Source organism: Dipodomys spectabilis, unplaced genomic scaffold (genome assembly GCF_019054845.1).
Source record: "Dipodomys spectabilis isolate Male_0828 unplaced genomic scaffold, ASM1905484v1 ptg000003l, whole genome shotgun sequence".
Taxonomy (NCBI): Eukaryota; Metazoa; Chordata; class Mammalia; order Rodentia; family Heteromyidae; genus Dipodomys; species Dipodomys spectabilis.
In genome coordinates, this window is record NW_024870680.1 from 16,405,114 (window position 1) to 16,422,171 (window position 17,058).

The 17,058-nt window shown below is 57.0% G+C and overlaps 3 protein-coding genes across 12 annotated transcripts in view; 1 reads left to right on the forward strand and 2 right to left on the reverse strand.

The window, feature by feature from the left end:
* Positions 1–11,657, forward strand: part of Numa1 (nuclear mitotic apparatus protein 1) — an 81,407-nt gene extending 69,750 nt beyond the window's left edge. For 3 of the 5 annotated variants that reach the window (XM_042687316.1, XM_042687325.1, XM_042687308.1), the window contains exons 14-26: positions 50–3,445; positions 3,750–3,791; positions 4,898–4,966; positions 6,158–6,277; positions 6,361–6,579; positions 6,682–6,839; positions 7,750–7,996; positions 8,523–8,751; positions 9,561–9,697; positions 9,918–10,094; positions 10,279–10,395; positions 10,484–10,705; positions 10,964–11,657. In XM_042687316.1, the coding sequence (XP_042543250.1) occupies positions 50–3,445; positions 3,750–3,791; positions 4,898–4,966; positions 6,158–6,277; positions 6,361–6,579; positions 6,682–6,839; positions 7,750–7,996; positions 8,523–8,751; positions 9,561–9,697; positions 9,918–10,094; positions 10,279–10,395; positions 10,484–10,705; positions 10,964–10,975 (5,145 nt within the window). In that variant the 3' untranslated portion in view covers positions 10,976–11,657. The remainder of the gene's footprint in view (positions 1–49; positions 3,446–3,749; positions 3,792–4,897; positions 4,967–6,157; positions 6,278–6,360; positions 6,580–6,681; positions 6,840–7,749; positions 7,997–8,522; positions 8,752–9,560; positions 9,698–9,917; positions 10,095–10,278; positions 10,396–10,483; positions 10,706–10,963) is intronic. The other 2 variants (XM_042687341.1, XM_042687333.1) reach the window with 2 other exon arrangements.
* The window catches only part of Rnf121 (ring finger protein 121), a 72,163-nt gene continuing 64,973 nt past the window's right edge, over positions 9,869–17,058 (reverse strand). Inside the window, exon 10 of the transcript XR_006148558.1 lies at positions 9,869–9,880. The gene's annotated coding sequence lies outside the window, so the exon portion shown is untranslated. The remainder of the gene's footprint in view (positions 9,881–17,058) is intronic.
* LOC122114309 (interleukin 18 binding protein) lies at positions 12,675–16,361 on the reverse strand. 6 transcript variants are annotated; one of them, XM_042687405.1, is made up of 7 exons: positions 16,194–16,361; positions 14,978–15,017; positions 14,639–14,682; positions 14,102–14,350; positions 13,471–13,594; positions 13,244–13,391; positions 12,675–13,045 (listed from the first exon to the last, which is right to left on the reverse strand). In XM_042687405.1, the coding sequence occupies exons 3-7, from the start codon at positions 14,664–14,666 to the stop codon at positions 12,920–12,922; spliced, it is 675 nt and encodes a 224-aa protein (XP_042543339.1). In that variant the 5' UTR covers positions 14,667–14,682; positions 14,978–15,017; positions 16,194–16,361; the 3' UTR covers positions 12,675–12,919. The 6 variants fall into 6 exon arrangements, with proteins under 6 accessions (XP_042543339.1, XP_042543321.1, XP_042543318.1 ...); XM_042687387.1 differs by having other exon boundaries at positions 15,896–16,361; XM_042687384.1 differs by having other exon boundaries at positions 14,978–15,050; positions 15,896–16,361.

Consider the following 17,058-nt stretch of genomic DNA (forward strand, 5'->3'; position numbering starts at 1 on the left):
GGTGACTGAAAAGTCATGCTGATCCCCATTCATCTCTTTATCCCACCAGCTGGAGACCCTGAAACAAGAGGTAGCCACTCTTGCTGCAATCAACGCCCAGCTCCAAGCCAGGGTGGAGGCACTGGATCATGAGCGAGGCCAGCAGGAAGCCCAGCTGCTTGCTGAGAGGGGCCGCTTTGAAGAAGGAAAGCAGCAGCTGGCCAGCCTGATTGCCGACCTGCAGAGCTCTGTCTCCAGCCTGGGTCAGGCCAAGGAGGAGCTGGAGCAGGCCTCCAAGGCTCAGGGGGCCCAGCTGACTGCCCAGGTGGCCTCTTTGACTGCAGAGCTCACCGCACTCAATGCTACCCTCCAGCAGCAGGATCAGGAACTGAGCAGCCTGAAGCAGCAGGCCAAAGAGGAGCAGGCCCAGCTGGCACAGACCCTCCAACAGCAAGAACACACCTCGCAGGGCCTCCGTCACCAGGTGGAGGAGCTGAGCAGCAGTCTGAAGGAGAAGGAGCAGCAGTTGCAAGAGGCAGCCAAGGAGCAGGAGGCCACCAAGCGGGACTTGGCCCAGCAGCTGGCCAAAGCAGCCGATGTTCGAGAGGCTGCCTTAAGGGAGAGGGATGCTACTCGCCAGCAGCTGGAGGCACTGGAGAAGGAGAAGGCTGCTAAACTGGAGATTCTGCAGCAGCAACTTCGGGAAGCCAAAGAGGCCCAGGACAGTACCCAGACCTCAGTGACACAGGCCCAGCGGGAGAAGACAGAGTTAAGCCAAAAGGTAGAAGAACTCCAAACCCAAGTTGAAGCAGGCCACCAGAAATGGCGCGAGGCCCAGGGTCGGGTGACAGAGCTGGAAGCCCAGCTGAAGGCTGAGCAACAAAAAGTAACTGAGCGAGAAAGAGTGGCCCAGGAGAAAGGCCAGCTCCAGGAGCAGCTCCAGGCCCTCGAGAAGTCCTTGAAGATCGCCAGGGGCAGCCTGGAAGAGGAGAAGCACAGAGCCACAGATGCCCTGGAGGAGAAGCAGCGCCAGGTCTCTGAGCTGGAGGCAGAGTCTCGAAGCCTGGCAGAACAGCGGAAGCAGGCACGGAAGGAACTAGAAGAAGAGAAGGCTGGGCGCAAGAGGCTAGAGGCCCGATTGCAGCAGCTTGGAGAGGCACATCAGGCTGAGAAGGAAGCCCTGCGGCGGGAGCTGACAGAGGCTGCAGCCTCCCAGCGCCGGGCTGAGAGTGAGTGTGAACAGCTCATCAAGGAGGTGGCAACCTGGCGGGAGCGGTTTGAGGAGAGGCAGCGGGAGGAGGCACAGTATGATGCTGCCTTCCAGGAACAGCTGATGACCCTGAAAGAAGAGTGTGACAGGGCCCGCCAGGAACTGCAGGAGGCAAAGGAGAAGGTGGCAGAGATAGAGTCCCACAGTGAGCTCCAGATCAGCCGGCAGCAGAGCGAGCTGGCTCAGCTCCATGCCAACCTTGCCAGAGCCCTCCAACAGGTGCAGGAGAAAGAAGTCAGGGCCCAGAAGCTGGCAGATGACCTCTCTACTCTGCAAGAGAAGATGGCGGCCACTAGCAAGGAGGTAGTCCGCCTGGAGGCCTTGGTGCGCAAGGCAGGTGAGCAGCAGGAAACAACCTCCCGGGAGTTAATGAAGGAATCCCCGAAGGCTGGAGACAGAGAGTCCGAGTGGCTGGAAGAGCATCCAGGACGGCCATTCTGCAGCACGCAGGCAGCACTGCAAGCCATGGAGCGTGAGGCCGAGCAGATGGGCAGTGAGCTGGAGAAGCTACGGGCAGCGCTCATGGAGAGTCAAGGGCAGCAGCAGGAGGAACGTGGGCAGCAGGAAAGAGAGGTGGCAAGATTGACCCAAGAGCATAGCCAGGCCCAAGCTGACCTTGCCCTGGAGAAGGCAGCCAAGGCAGAGCTTGAGATGCGGCTGCAGAACGCTCTCAATGAGCAGCGCGTGGAGCTTGCCAGCTTGCAGGAGGCGCTGGCCCAAGCCCTGGCAGAAAAGGAGGGCAAGGACCGGGAGCTGGCCAAGCTTCGTGGGCAGGAAGCAGCCCAAAGAACAGAGCTGAGGGAGCTTCAGCAAACCCTGGAGCAGCAGAGGGCACAGCTGGACCAGAAAGAAAAGGAACACCAGCATTCTGCAGGCGTGGCTGATGGAGAAGTTGCTTCTGCAGGAGCCCGCTTGGAGGCAGCTGGCAAGCTGGAGGCTCCGGTGCCTGAGCTGGAGGCGCTGCGGGCAGAAGTGAGCAAGCTGGAGCAGCAGTGTCGTCAGCAGCAGGAGCAGGCCGACAGCCTGGCGCGCAGCCTGGAGTCTGAGCGCGCTTCCCGGGCCGAGCAGGACAAGGCCCTAGAGACTCTGCGGGGCCAGCTAGAGGAGAAGGCCCGGGAGCTGGGGCACACTCAGGCTGCTTCAGTGTCCGCCCAGAGGGAGCTGACCACCCTCCGTGCCAAGGCTCAGGACCACAGCAAGGCCGAGGAGGAGTGGAAGGCCCAAGTGGCCCGGGGCCAGCAGGAGGCAGAGAGAAAAGGCAGCCTCATCAGCAGCTTGGAGGAGGAGGTATCCATCCTGAACCGGCAGGTCCTGGAGAAGGAGGGAGAGAGCAAGGAGCTCAAGCGTCTGGTGGTAGCCGAGTCAGAGAAGAGCCAGAAGCTGGAAGAGAGGCTGCGCCTGCTCCAGGCTGAGACAGCCAGTAACAGCGCCCGGGCGGCTGAACGCAGCTCGGCTCTGCGGGAGGAAGTGCAGAGCCTCCGGGAGGAGGTGGAGAAGCAGCGCGGGGCCTCGGAGAGCCTGCGGCAGGAGTTGGCCTCGCAGGCCGAGCGAGCCGAGGAGCTGGGCCAGGAACTGAAGGCGTGGCAGGAGAAGTTCTTCCAGAAGGAGCAGGCCCTGTCTGCCCTGCAGCTGGAGCATACCAGCACACAGGCGCTAGTGAGCGAACTGCTGCCGGCCAAGCACCTCTGCCAGCAGCTGCAGGCCGAGCAGGCGGCAGCCGAGAAGCGCCACCGGGAGGAGCTGGAGCAGAGCAAACAGTCAGCCGGCGGGCTGCGGGCAGAGCTGCTGCGGGCACAGCGGGATCTGGGGGAGTTGGTGTCCCTGCGGCAGAAGTTGGCTGAGCAGGAGCGGGCGGCCCAGCAGCTGCGGGCTGAGAAGGCGAGCTACGCGGAGCAGCTGAGCATGCTGAAGAAGGCGCACGGCCTGCTGGCAGAGGAGAACCGGGGGCTGGGGGAGCGGGCCAGCCTCGGCAGGCAGTTTCTGGAAGAGGAGCTGGACCAGGCCCGGGAGAAATACGTCCAGGAGTTGGCAGCAGTGCGGGCAGACGCCGAGTCCCGCTTGGCTGAGATGCAGCGGGAGACGCAGAACGCTGCCCGGGAGCTGGAGGTGATGACCGCCAAGTACGAGGGTGCCAAGGTGAAGGTCCTGGAGGAGAGGCAGCGCTTTCAGGAAGAGAGGCAGAAACTCACTGCCCAGGTAACATGCCCGGCGCGCCCACACTGTCTCTGCCCCCTCTCCTTGCTGGGTAGCTGAAAAGCAGAAGTGGCTGGTCGGCATTGCCCCTCTTGCCCTGGAGGACGGACCCCGGAGCGTGCTGGCACCGGGGCTCAAACCTCAAGCCCTCAGCGTGCTAATAAGCAAGTGCTCTCCTACCAAGCCACACGCCCAGCCTCAGCCTGACTGTACTCAGTCCTTGTGGGAAAATGTCAGAGCCCAGGTGAGGTGAGACTGGCATCCCAGGCCCCGGCTCACTGTCTCCATTGCTCCCCCCCATGCACAGGTGGAGCAGCTAGAGGTATTTCAGAGAGAGCAGTCTAAGCAGGTAATGCCGGGGGTTCTCGCTAAGTGCTGGCTGCTTAAACGGTGACCAGTGTCGTGCATGACCCCGGCTGCAGCTTGCCTCCGCCCGCTCCTGTTGCCGACTGTTTGTGAAGGGGCAGGGGGCCCAGGAGGCCTCCTCCGCCATCCCAGGTCGGCCTCTCCACCCTTCTGCCCCCTCTCCCACCTGCCTGTCAGGGACAAAGGGGAACCTCAGGTCGCCTGAAGCCTTCTAGGTTCTGCTCAGCTAAGGAATAGCAGCTCTCCACGCACCTTCTTCCCCACAGTTGGACTTAGCAAAAGCCCTGGAAGAGGCTCATACCGCAGCTCGGGTAGGGTGGGGGTGGGGGTGGGGGTGGGGACGCTAAAGCACCAGAACCCACATCTCTGAAGCCGGAGAGAGCCAAGACGGGTCTGCACCCAATACACCTGTGTAGCAGACAGTTGGCAAGATCACTGATACCCTCTTTCCCTGTCAGCACAGGCCGGCGAAGAATTGGGCCCTCTATTCTTCCTGTCACCCCTCTAAGCCTGACATGGTGGAGGACCATTGAGTTGACAAGCAAACAGTTAGCAATGGACCCCTTGCCTCTCTCCCTCTGCTGCCTGGCTTTGCCTCGGCTCCCAGAATGCCTGGAGGAGCCAGGGGTCGCTTGTTGGTGGCTGCTTTGTGGGAGGGGGGATTGAATGCGTGGGTTGTCCCTCCTCTTGTCTCCCACGCCCCACGCTAACTACGCCGCTGCTGCATGGCTCAAACCGGCACTAACAGCTCACAGCGATGGGAAGAGGTCTGAGCAGCTGGGCTTTGCTTAATTCCTGGGGGAGGGTAGCCATGAGCACCAAACGAGGTGCCCTTGCCCCCAGCCAGGGAAGTCTGGGGTTGAAGACCAGTGGGGGCAGCTTCCAGTCAGCTCTGGTTATGGTGGCTCTCTCGGGGCTGGAGCAGTATGGGCTGGTGGCCCTGGCAGTGTGTCCTAACTGGAAGATGGAGACGGGATCTGAGTGTCTTCTAGGAATTTGGGGTAGTGGTCTGGGGATGGCCTCTGGTTTGTCCAGATGTCTGGGAAAAACTTCTCCTCCCAAGTTGCCTTCTCTGTTCTTCCCCACCAGATGGAAGAGCTGAGTAAGAAGCTGGCTGAGTATGACCAAGCCAGCAAGGTGCAGCAGCAGAAGCTGAAGGTGGGACTAGGGGACAGGTCGGCATCTGAATGAGCAGGGTTGGGGAGGGGAATGATGGGTAAGGGACATGGAATAGGGACACTCGGGAGGCTTGGGCACTTACGTCCTAGGAGGCCTGCCCTCTGGGAACTCGAGGGAAGATCAGAGATTCCCATCCCTGTATATATTCATTCAAGTCAGCATTGGCTTGGATCTGTAATTCCAGCACTCAGGAGTGTGAGGTTCAGGCCAATCTGGGCTACATACATAGCAAGACCCTACCACAGAGAACCAAGGGCTAGGGCCAACTGTCCTAGCATATACCTGGAATCCCAAGTTACTCAAGGCAGAAATCAGGAGGTTTAAGGCCAGTTCAGGCAAAATATTAGTGAGATCTCATCTCAGCCAACAAGCCCAGTGTGCTGACATGTCTGTGATCCCAGCTACGCAGGAGTCATACATGGTTAGGAGGATCACGAAGTCACGTTGGCCTGGGCAAAAGTGAGGCCCCTATCTCAAAAGTAAATCAAAAGCACTTAGGGATGTGGTTCAAGTGGTAAGACTTCCTGCTTGCCAACCGAAGGCTAAATGCAGACCCTGGTACCACCAAAAAACAAAAGCAAAAGCCCCTAAGAACAAGATAGCTCCAAGTGCTGGGGTGTAGCTGTGATAGAACACCTTAGCATGAGCAGAGCCCTGTGTTTGATCCCCAGCACTACACAAAACATAAAATTTAAGAAGTTTTTTTCCCCTCCCTTCAGGTTTTTAGTTGTACTAGTGCAGTTTCCCCTGCACGGTAGCTGTGTGGCTGTAGTGATTAACTTCCTGAGCACAGCCGCGCCATCCTGCAGCACCGGCCTAGGTAGTTTAGGTTCTAGGGAGAGAGGTGAGTACAGTAGTCTAATCCACGATTACAGTGAACTTAGTGTCTCCCCCTTTTGCCCCCTCACAAGATGTCATTTAGGTCAAGTCTCTTCTGTCTCACTCAGCCTCTGGGTTCTGGGATCCCAAGTATGTCATGATGCCCAGCAGATGGTGTGCTGGTCAGGACTGGGAGTGTGAAGCCTAGTGGTCTAGATGGCTGGTGTTTTTTGGTGGGAATCTGAGCGTCCTGAGAGAAGACGCAGGAGGGTGAGGGCACGTGTGGAGGCCGAGCTGCTTGGCTCGGTGGGTTAGGGCAGGCAGGCTTTCTGACTGGCCTCTTCCCCCTAGGCTTTCCAGGCCCAGGGAGGTGAGAGCCAGCAGGAGGCCCAACGCCTCCAGGCCCAGCTGAACGAGTTGCAGGCCCAGCTGAGCCAGAAGGAGCAGGCAGTTGAGCACTACAAGCTGCAGGTGAGGAGCCTGGCTAGCCCGCTCTGCCAGTCCCCTGCCCCCCCAAGCCTGTGTCCTGCCCCACCCACCCTGTGTCCACACAGATGGAGAAAGCCAAGACCCATTACGATGCCAAAAAGCAGCAGAACCAAGAGCTGCAGGAGCAGCTGCGGGACCTGGAGCAGCTGCAGAAGGAGAACAAGGAGCTTCGGGCAGAAGCCGACCGCCTGGGCCGGGAGCTGCAGCAGGTAGGGCTCAAGACCAAGGAGGCTGAACAGACCTGCCGCCACCTTACCGCCCAGGTGCGCAGCCTGGAGGCACAGGTAAGCATCTTCTGAAGACGTGCCTCATCTCAACCTAGGGGACCCCTGCACCCTCCTTTCTGAGGCCACCCCTGCTCCTTGGCTTGCTTCACTCCCTCCTAGGTGGCTCATGCAGACCAACAACTTCGAGACTTGGGGAAATTTCAGGTGGCAACTGATGCCTTAAAGAGCCGAGAGCCGCAGGCAAAGTCCCAGCTGGATTTGAGTATCGACAGCCTGGATCTGAGCTACGAGGAGGGGACCCCACGCCCTATCACCAGGTCAGAAAGCCCCTTCTGCCCAAGTGCCTACTGCTCAGCGGGATGGAGTCTAGGCGCTGGGCCAGAGAGATAAATAAGATGCTGCTGTCCTTTGGCCCTCTGGAAGTTCAGAGAGAACAGAGCAAAAGCATTGCAGGGGTGAGGCCTGATGTCTGCTGAGGGCAGAGGAGGCGTGAGTCAGTGTATCCAGAGGTGGGGCAGAGACCTCTCTTCCAACAGGCACTGGGGAACGTCAGAAAGACTGGAGTGAGGACATTGTTGGATTTGCATCTTAGAAACATTCTTATAACTGGTATAGATGGTAGAGCCTGAAACAGTGCTTGTTTAATTGTATTAAACTGTTTCCACTGCACTTATGTGCCCCTGTCCCAATAAGCACTCAGAACAATTCTCCTCTAGCACCCCCTGGAGGGTAGAGTGCCCCTTGGTAGAGCTAGGGCTTAGAGCTGGATAGTCTTGCCTGTGTCTTTGCTTATTACCAAGCCAGGCCAGGCAAGAGCGGGGGTGGCCCAAGGAACACACGCAGCACTGCCAGACTGGGCTCGCCCTGTGTTCATTTACTATGCTAGGAGATGCAGGAGAGCAGACAGGACCTTATTTGGGACCGGCTCTTTGCGGAGTAGCTACAGCACCCAGGGTGTTGTCTGTACTGTTGGTTATCTGCGTCTGAGAGCATGGTCCGGGGCTGAGGCTGATTCAGGCGTTGGAGTGGAGGGATCGGGAGGAACTAGGGGAGTAGACTAAAATGAGGGTCCAGACCCAGAGGTTTTCTTGAGATCTCTGAAGTCAGCAAGGAGGTGCTTGACCCCATCTGCCTGTAGCAAGTGTAGGAAATGGTCATTCTGGAGCAAGGAGACAGACGATGCCTCATAGCCCCAGAGCTGCACTCTAGCAGCTTTCTTCTCCATAGCAAGCTGCCACGTACCCAGCCAGATGGCACCAACGTTCCTGGAGAGCCAGCCTCACCCATCTCCCAGCGCCTACCCCCCAAGGTAGAATCCCTGGAGAGTCTCTACTTCACCCCCATCCCTGCTCGGGGTCAGCCCCCCTTGGAGAGCAGCCTGGACTCCCTGGGGGACGTCTTCCCGGATTCGGGCCGTAAGACCCGCTCTGCTCGCCGGCGCACCACGCAAATCATCAACATCACCATGACCAAGGTCAGGCTGTGGAACTGCAGGCCCGTGACGCCCACTTCTCTCACTGGGGCCACAGGCAGGAAAGCTGATCTTGGGAGGGGCAGTGACTTGCTTAGAGCCACTTCTGTACCAAGAGGGCGGGCTTGGGTTGGACCCATCTCCCCAGTGCAGCCCCAGCCCTGTGCAGGCTGAGGGGAGAGAACAGCACAGCCCTGGGCACTGATGGGCTGGGCTCTGGGTTCTTGGCCTTGTTTCCATCTCCAGGAGGCTGGAGAGGAGGACAAGGTGCTTCTGGTACAGCAGGGAGGAGCTCTGGATGGGGTTCCCTTTGCTGTCAAGAAGCCCCAGTACATAGGCAGCCAAGGTTGCCTGTGTTCTAGTTCCATCCTGGCACCTCCTAGCCGAGCAGTTTAGGGCTTCTCACTGCATTTTTTTTGCACCTCACCTGACACAGCTGTGCTGTGGGTTCTGGAGGTGGAGAACGGGAGATGGCTTGCTTTGCAATGTCAAGACCCCCTATCCTCTGCCATGATTTATTCTCTTCTAGAAGTTAGATATGGAGGAGCCAGACAGCGCCAACTCATCCTTCTACAGCACACAGTCTGCCCCCGCCTCCCAGGCCAACCTCCGAGCTGCCTCCTCCACGCAGTCGCTAGCTCGCCTTGGCTCTCCCGATGATGGCAACTCAGCCCTGCTCAGCCTGCCTGGCTACCGGCCCACTACTCGCAGCTCTGCTCGCCGCTCCCAGGCAGGGGTATCCAGTGGGGCCCCACCAGGTGAGGGGGACTTATATCACATTCCCAAATCAGACTAGAAGTAGATTCTAGCATAAGAACGTGGCAAGATTGTGTGTGTGTGTGTTTTTCCCTGGTTCTGGAGGTTGAACTTGGGGCTGTGCTCATTAAGCCATGCATGTCCCCTGATCCTTTTTGCTTTACTCAAGTAGAACCTCACATCTTTGCTCAGGGTAGCCTGAACCATAATCCTCCTAGATACGCCTTTGATATAGAGCTGGGATTTCAGGCACGAATCCCTATGGCTGGCTTGCTTTGGGCTAGCCTAGAACCTCAATCCTGTTCTCCACCTCCTCAGTAATAGGATTATAGCATGAGCCACTGTGCCTAAAGAGGTGGACTTTTACAGATCTACGGCCTCATTGTTACCTTCCTGCACCAACAACCACCTGCTGCTTCTCCCTTAGTTTCAAGCCTTACTTGGCATCAGCACAGCAGGGCAATCCCTGCTGTTTCCCTCCTCTCAGGAGGTGATGATCTAGAGCTGGAAGGGCCATGTCAACCAGCCATTTCCTGGAGGCTCTTGCTTGCCCTTCGCACTCAAGGCTGCCCACCCCCCTCCCCCAAGTATCAATTTCTAGTTGGCATGGGTGTCACACCTTGGCAAACAAATAAGACAGCACACCTTTGCTTCTGCCTTCTGCTGTCCTGTGCCCCGCGTGAAGCCCCTGCATCTGCAGCGCTGAGGCCCCGGGATGCAGGAGGGGCACTGGTGGGGCAGAGCGGTGACATGGGGCCAGTAGGTGATATGCTGACTCCAGCCTGTCGGATCCACGTTGCCTGTCCCACAGGAAGGAACAGCTTCTACATGGGCACGTGCCAAGATGAGCCCGAACAGCTGGATGACTGGAACCGCATTGCAGAGCTGCAGCAGCGCAACCGCGTGTGCCCCCCCCACTTGAAGACCTGCTACCCCCTGGAGTCCAGGGTGAGCCCTGGGGGCCATCCCCTTCCCCCTGGCTTCTTCCCTAAATGCCACCTATTAGTGTCCCCTGAGCACAGGTGCTGGGCAAATAGGAAGGAAGACCTTTTAGGACAGGAAGGACCCAGCAGCTCTGTATGGTGTGTGAATGGAGTCCTGACATGGCCCAGCTCCTGCTCCAGCTCCATACTGCTGGGTCTCCCTGACCAGCTCTTACCCTATGCAGCCTTCCCTGAGCTTGGCCACCATCACCGACGAGGAGATGAAGACTGGAGACCCCCGGGAGACCCTGCGCCGAGCTAGCATGCAGCCGGCCCAGATTGCAGAAGGAGCTGGCATCACCACCCGGCAGCAGCGCAAACGAGTCTCCTCAGAGACCCACCAGGGCCCTGGCACCCCTGAGGTAGGGAGCTCTGGTGTGTGTTTTGTTCTGTGTAGCAGTGTGCCCAGGTCAGGCCTAGTAGCCAAGCAAATTTAGGGGGAGATTTCTTCCCAAGAGTTGGAAAGGGAGCGGGCTGACCAGCTCTGCTTGGCCCTGGGACAAGTTGCCCTGCAGCCACCGCCTCTCCGCTTGTCTTCTTCCCCAGTCCAAGAAGGCCACCAGCTGTTTTCCACGCCCCATGACTCCACGGGACCGGCACGAAGGACGCAGACAGAGCACTACAGAGGCCCAGAAGAAAGCAGCTCCTGCTGTCTTGAAGCAGGTTAGGCTGGGGCAAGCCTCGAAGCCTTGTTGGTTGAGCACAGGCCCTGCTGCCAGGCCAGGCTCTGACAAATGGACCATTCCCACAGGCTGACCTACGCCAGTCCATGGCCTTCAGCATCCTCAACACACCGAAGAAGCTGGGGAGCAGCCTTCTGCGGCGAGGAGCCTCAAAGAAGGCCCCAGCCAAAGCCTCCCCCAACACCCGCAGTGGGACTCGTCGCTCTCCACGCATCGCCACCACCACAGCCAGTGCCGCCACTGCTTCTGCCATTGCTGCCAGCACTGCCACCCCTAGGGCCAAGGGCAAGGTGGGCACACTGGAGGGAGGGAGAGGGAAGGAGCCTAGTGCAAAGCATGCATAATCCCTGACTGGCCCATGGGGAAGCTCCCCAAGGCAGGGCCACGCTAGGCCACTGAAGGTTGGGGGTTATGGGGATATGTCCCCTGCTCTGCTTAAGCAGCTCATTGAAGATGACCAAGGGCTCCTAGGCACAGCCAACAATTGGTAACTTGAAGCCAGGTAGGTTGCTGGTGGCTAGCAACACAGGATTCTTTCTCTCTTGCAGGCAAAGCACTAAGGAGCCAGTACCAGTGCTGGCCTCACCCGGTCCACTTCCTTCTACTGTCCCTCAGTGCCTTCTCTCAGCTCCCAGGCCGGTGGTGGCCAAACCCCCAGAGACAGTGACGCCTGCCTGTACCCTGGCCTGATATCCGGACCTTGACTGGTGCCGTCTCGAGGCACCGTCTCAGAGCTGGCCCGGAGGCTTGTCACATGGACAGGGTGGGCCTTCTCTCATCTTTGCCTCCCGATTCTTTTCTTGGGGCAGTCACTTCTCCATCATAGCCTGATTAGAGGCTGCATCTGAGATTGAAATCTGTGAAACTAGCCAGTCCTTCTCAGCCTCTGGATCTAGAAGGGACCATTGGAGAAGCTGCTCCGGGCCTACAGGAGGCCCTTGCTCCTGAAGCCCAGGATTGGGCTTCACCTGATAGGAGCTCCTGCCCCAGTGCTCCATCCACCCAAGGGCACAGCTGTCCAGAGAATGCTTTCTTCCCCACGTGCCCCTTCGCCCCCAAGGACTAATAGGCCCTGGGGTCTCAGGGCTGGGGTAGGAGCAGCCCTTGACAATAGCTCACAATCCCATTTAACCCAAACTTGCACTGGGGTGGGATTTGGAATGAGGGGAAGGTTTTTAAGAGTCGGGATGGATCTTTTCTAAATGTTATTACTTGTAAATAAAGTCTATTTTTCTCCCTTGAGTGTGGAGCTACCTTAATCAGTATGGAAAGAGTAAATCGAAGCTTGCTTTTTTTTTTGGGGGGGGGGGAGGGGCAGACCTGGGGCTTGAGCTTCTTCTGCTGAAGGCTAGCATTCTACCACTAGCCTACATTCCCCACCCCAAATCAAGGCTCTTTGAGCCTGCTTTTGCTTCCAGAGCCCTGACCACCCTTCTCTCTATCTCTTCTTGGGGTCACATTTTGCCCAGGAACTTCACTTCACCTGGCCTGTGCTGCGAGGAACATTTAAGGTTTGTCTCTGTTTGTGTGCATGTGCACATACAAGGTCTGGGGTTTAAGCTCAGTGTGGACATTGTCACTTGGCTATTTTGCTCTAAGTGAGCATTCTACTACTTGAGCCACAGCTCCACTTACGGCTTTTTGGTGCTTAATTGGAGGTAAGAGTTTCACAGACTTTTTGTACCTGGGCTAGCTTCAAATCACAATCCTCAGATCTCAGTCTCCCGAGTAGCTAGGATTACAGAGTTGATGCCTGGCTCTTAATTTTTTTTTTTTTTTCCCCTGTGCAGGTTCTAGAGCTTGAACTTAGGGCCTGGGCACTGTCCTTAAGCTTTTGTGCTCAAGGCTAGCACACTGCCACTTGAGCCACATCTCCACTTTTGGCTTTTTGGTGGCTAATTGGAGATAAAAGTCTTAGACTTTCCTGCCTGGGCTGGCTGCATGCCTGTTCTCAGATCTAAGCTTCCTGAGTAGCTAGGATTACAGGCACTCTATTTCCTTTTTAAGGGCACGGTTTTTCAGTATGGTTTTGTACTTGGCTTCCGGGAGGCGCTCTCCCTCCAGGGCAGGCAAAGTTCCTGTGAACAGACTGGGGCCCGAGCAGAGGTCAGGACATTTCATTGAGTAATCCTGCGCCAGCTCACTGTGTGCCCTGCTGGGAATGACAAGGGCACAGCTGAGTGGGAAGCAGACCCCCCTGCGGCTGGTACGTTAGGGGAGCTGGGAGAGAGAAGAAAATGAGAAACAATCCACCACGAATGTGTCCAGAGCTGTTTGGCATTTCCGTCAGGCTTCAGGGCTCCCGTGCTGAGACGGTGACAAGGGAGCACGTGAGCAGAGGTGCAGCAGGGGCTGTCAAGGCCCTTGGGTGCTGGGCCAGGGCGTCGGCAGGTCTTGGAGGGTCCTTAGCAGGAAAGCAGTGTCCTGAGTAGGGCATTAGAAAAGTGGATGGGCTAAGTGGAGGTGGAGGCTTCACCCTCCAAGCGAGGAGCCCCAGGCTCTGCTCAAGGCTGTGCTGTTGTTGACCCTGTGCTGATTCTGGGCCCTGCTGATGTGGGCAGCTGGAGCCCAGGGCGACGGCTGGAGGGCAAGGCTCCTTGTGATGGGGCTGGCACTGTCCTCGGCTTGGCCTGGGGAGGTAAAGGCAGACAATGATCAGAACTAAGGAACACAGGGACACCTATCATTTTCCTCTAGGCCTTGCCTCTTTTTGTTTTCACTTTAGGCTGACAGGGGAAGAGTGAACACAGGGGCTACTGCAGCCTCTCCTCCCTCCCCACAAAGCAGCAGCTCCTGTCCCTGGATGCTCTCCCTTGGGGGTTACTCACCCAGAGCTGAGCCAGGATGACATAGCGCTGGGCGACCTGTCCAGGGTCCGCAAAGACACAAGAGAAGTTGGTGCTTTGCAGGGTAGGACTCAGCTCCTCCAGCACCAAGTCCCTCTGAAGCTGAGTGCTTGTGCGCCTGTGCTCGTAGCTGGAGCAGGGGAAGGCAGGCATGAGAGGACCACAGGGGGAGGCCTCCCTCCCGCTGCTTCACTGCTGAGGACCCTCACCTGGTGCTGCCCTCTCTCATCTGGCCCGGGAGGTACTCAATAAAGGAACCATTGCCCAGCCAGTAGAGGATGCTGAAGTGAGGAAAGCGGCTGCAGGCAGTACAGGACAAGGTCAGCGATCCATCTAGGGGCACATGTGCCTGTTAGCCCTTCCCAAGAGCAGACCCTGCCCACCCTGCTAGCTCCCATCAGGAAGCTGGAGCACTGCTGTGCACCCCGCCTACAGAAGAAATGAAGGGGGAGAGGGGAAGCACACGTAGGGGTCTGCAAGAGAAAGCCCTGAGCACAGGGAGTGTGGGGGAGGGTCCTTCGTCCATATGATGAACCCATTTCTGAGCCTTTCCCTCAGGATGACATTTTCTGGTGTCCAGTCTCTGATTCTGGGAGGCCAGGCCACAGGGGACATGACATATACAGGCTGATGACTTCGAGCTAGCTGGAGGGCAAGCAGGCTCTGGACAGAGCACACCTAGTTCACTGCAACCAAGGCCTATGGAGGTCCCATTACCACTGCTTATGTCTGAGTCTCATCTTCAATAAAGATTATCTTTGGGTCTGGCCTGGCTGGTGACTTGTGTAAGGTCCACCAAAGAGTCAGCCCAACCCCTGGGATGTCTGTGCCACAACCCACCCGACACTCTGTGCTCCTTGGGCTCCCACTGTTGCTCCTTACTCAGTGGCACTTCCGTCTCTGGCCAGGTCACCTCCAATGCTGGGCACCGCTTAGTTGGTGGGCGCACTGGGGGCCAGGTGAGGCAGGCTTTCTTGGTGGTCCCAGCTGAGGCCGAGGCAGCTGTGGTGGTCACAGGGGTTGAGGCGGTTCGGGCCAGGGGAGTGATGGTGTGGGCACACAGAAGCAGGACCCACAAAGAAGTGGGGTCTGGAGAAAGGACAGTCACAGAAGTTATCAACTGACCTTCCTGGCACTGCTCAGCACTCCGACTTCTATCTTAACCAAGTTGCAACCTGGTTAAGGGTATAACCCTAGGCTAGAGATGCGTGGGGTAAAGCCAGGAAAGGAGGTCCCTCCGGACTTTTTGAACGGAGCACAGAGAAGCCTAGGAATGGAGCCTGGGCTGGTGTATCTCCATTATCCAGTCGGGGGGGGGGGGTTCCCCTGGGGGTACCGCTTTGTTCAGCACATCCCCCCTTGCAGCCCACATCCCACCTGCTATCCGGATCTGTCTCATTGTCATGTTGCATACGCAGGATCTGGGGAGAGATGAGGAAAGGTCAGCTACCACACCTTTGAGAGACGTTATCTGTCAACTTCATAGCTGCTCTGTAAAAAGCCAAACCTTCAGTGGGCTTCCCAGCGCTGTCCTGTCCATCTGTCCCATTGGTTAACTTGCCGAAGCTGCCTGCAGCACAGGCTGGAGCTGTCAGTACTCCTGGCTGTTACCAAGTGATAAACTCCCTCACCTGGCTCTAACTAATGTGATGGCTACCCAGTCCAATCTTACCCCTTTCATACAGACAGGAACACAGGCTGAGGCCAGGGACTTACCTTGTCACTCAGGAGGTAACGCTGGCTCTGCCACCAGCACCTGTCCGGGAAGGCAGGATGCAGAAAACTCTTTCTGGGAAAGCAAGGCCCACTCCATTCACTTTCACTTTCACTTTTATTATGAACTTAGGGAATTCTTTTGTTTGTTTTTTGGTCGGTCGTGGGGCCTGAACTCTGGACATGTGCACTGTCCCTCAGCTCTTCAGCTCAAGGCTAGCGCTCTACCACTTGAGCCACAGCGCCACTTCCAGCCTTTTCTGCTTCTGTGGTACTGGGGCCTCATACATGCAAGGCAAGCACTCTACCACCGAGCCACCTTCCCAGCCCCTTTAGGAGGCTGTTCCCACAGAGGCCACCTGTCCTCCCCACAGGCAGAGCTCCACTTGTTCCTGGGTGCTTGTCATCCAGAGCCAGGCCAGGATGGTGTGACACCAGGCACTTTGTCCAAGGCATGCACGCACGCACATGCACATACACACAGGACGGGGCTCGGTGTACCAGTGCTCCCCAAAGCAGCCACGGAGGCAGTATCTCATTCTGTTAACTCCTAGGTCCCTACTCCTCAAACACCAAGCCGGACCTGACTACTCCCCAGGGCCACCTCAGGTGCAATCTATGTAAGTGCCACAGGTCAACTCTGTCCTATTCCGTGAAGAGTCCCCTCTGTGCTTTAATAAGAGCTAGACCTTTGTTTTTATTGAGGTGGGGCATTGCTTCCTCCACCTTCATACCAATATTCAGACAACATTCCTAGGTACTAGAGACCTCAGCCTGGCTCACCAAACACTTTAGGTTCAAGGCCATACAAGCCCATCAACATCCTAGTCTTTCTAGGCTCCCCATCTCCACCCAGCCCTATTTCACCCAATATCCACCTATGACTCAAACTCTCCCCTTGCTCCTCCAGATCTTCCCTACCTGGTTCCCAAAATGTCCAGAAATGCTCCCTTTTCAGAAGCTCCCTTCTGGGACAGACAGGTCCAGTGCTGCTAGGAACATATGCCACAACTCAGGAAATAGCATCTCCCTGCCTAGTCTGCAGAAATCCATAGCCAAGCCCAGAATATGATGCAAGCTGAGAGTTAACTTTGAAAGAGGAAGGCCTTTCTTAGTATGGCACAAACCAAGGACATTAGGGCTGGGTTAGGGCCAGGACTGGGGTTAGGCAAAAGCTGAGCTACATTCACTACTCTCTCAGGGGCCTGCAAGTACCTACGGAAGCAGAAAGACCATATTGGGAGAATCCAGCGCACGCACACATTACGTTTGGGGAAGAACTGTGCCTGAGGTTTATAAGCTGATAAAAACCGTGGAGGTAGCTGGGCACCAATGGCTCACGCCTGTAATCCTAGCTATTCAGGAAGCTGAGATCTGAGGATCATGGTTCAAAGGCAGCCAGGGCAGGAAAGTCCATGAGACCCTTATCTCCAATAAAGCACTAGAAAACTGGAAGTGGGACTGTGGCTCAAGTGGTAGAGCGCTCGCCTTGAGCTGAAGAGCTGAGGGACAGTGCCCAGGCCCAGAGTTCAAGCAGCACAAGCGGGGTGGGGTAAGGGGGAGGAAGGGGCTTGGAGGACACTTCAGGCACATGGACAGATTCAGGTGTAGACTAAAATCCCTGTCCTTTTGGTGCCAAGTTCACATTTCAGATCCTCAGCAATTCTGCCTACTTCCTGCCTAGAGGCTTCTAGGTTGCAGGGAAAAGTCCTCCCAGGAGCACCAAATCTCCACAAGTTACTCAGGGAAGAAGGCTACTTGGGTGCTCTGGAAGAGTTCACGGGGGAATAGGTGCTAATGGCACCTCTCTACCCGAGAGGAAACAAGATCAGAGGTGGCCACTGGGAAGTTGTGGAATTCTGGACGGCTAACTATGCTTTTTAGGGAGGACAAAAGTGATCTCTGGGCCCTCTGACCAGTCTTCATTGCCCTGAGGATGGGCTCAGAGTGCTAGCGAGGGCATGGGTACTATGCAAAGCCACAGATGGGTGAGAGACACCCATCTGAGACTGACCTTGAGGGAGGGGGGTGGCAGGGTGCAGTGGCATCCTAAACCCTAATCCAGGAGAAGAACACAGCATTCT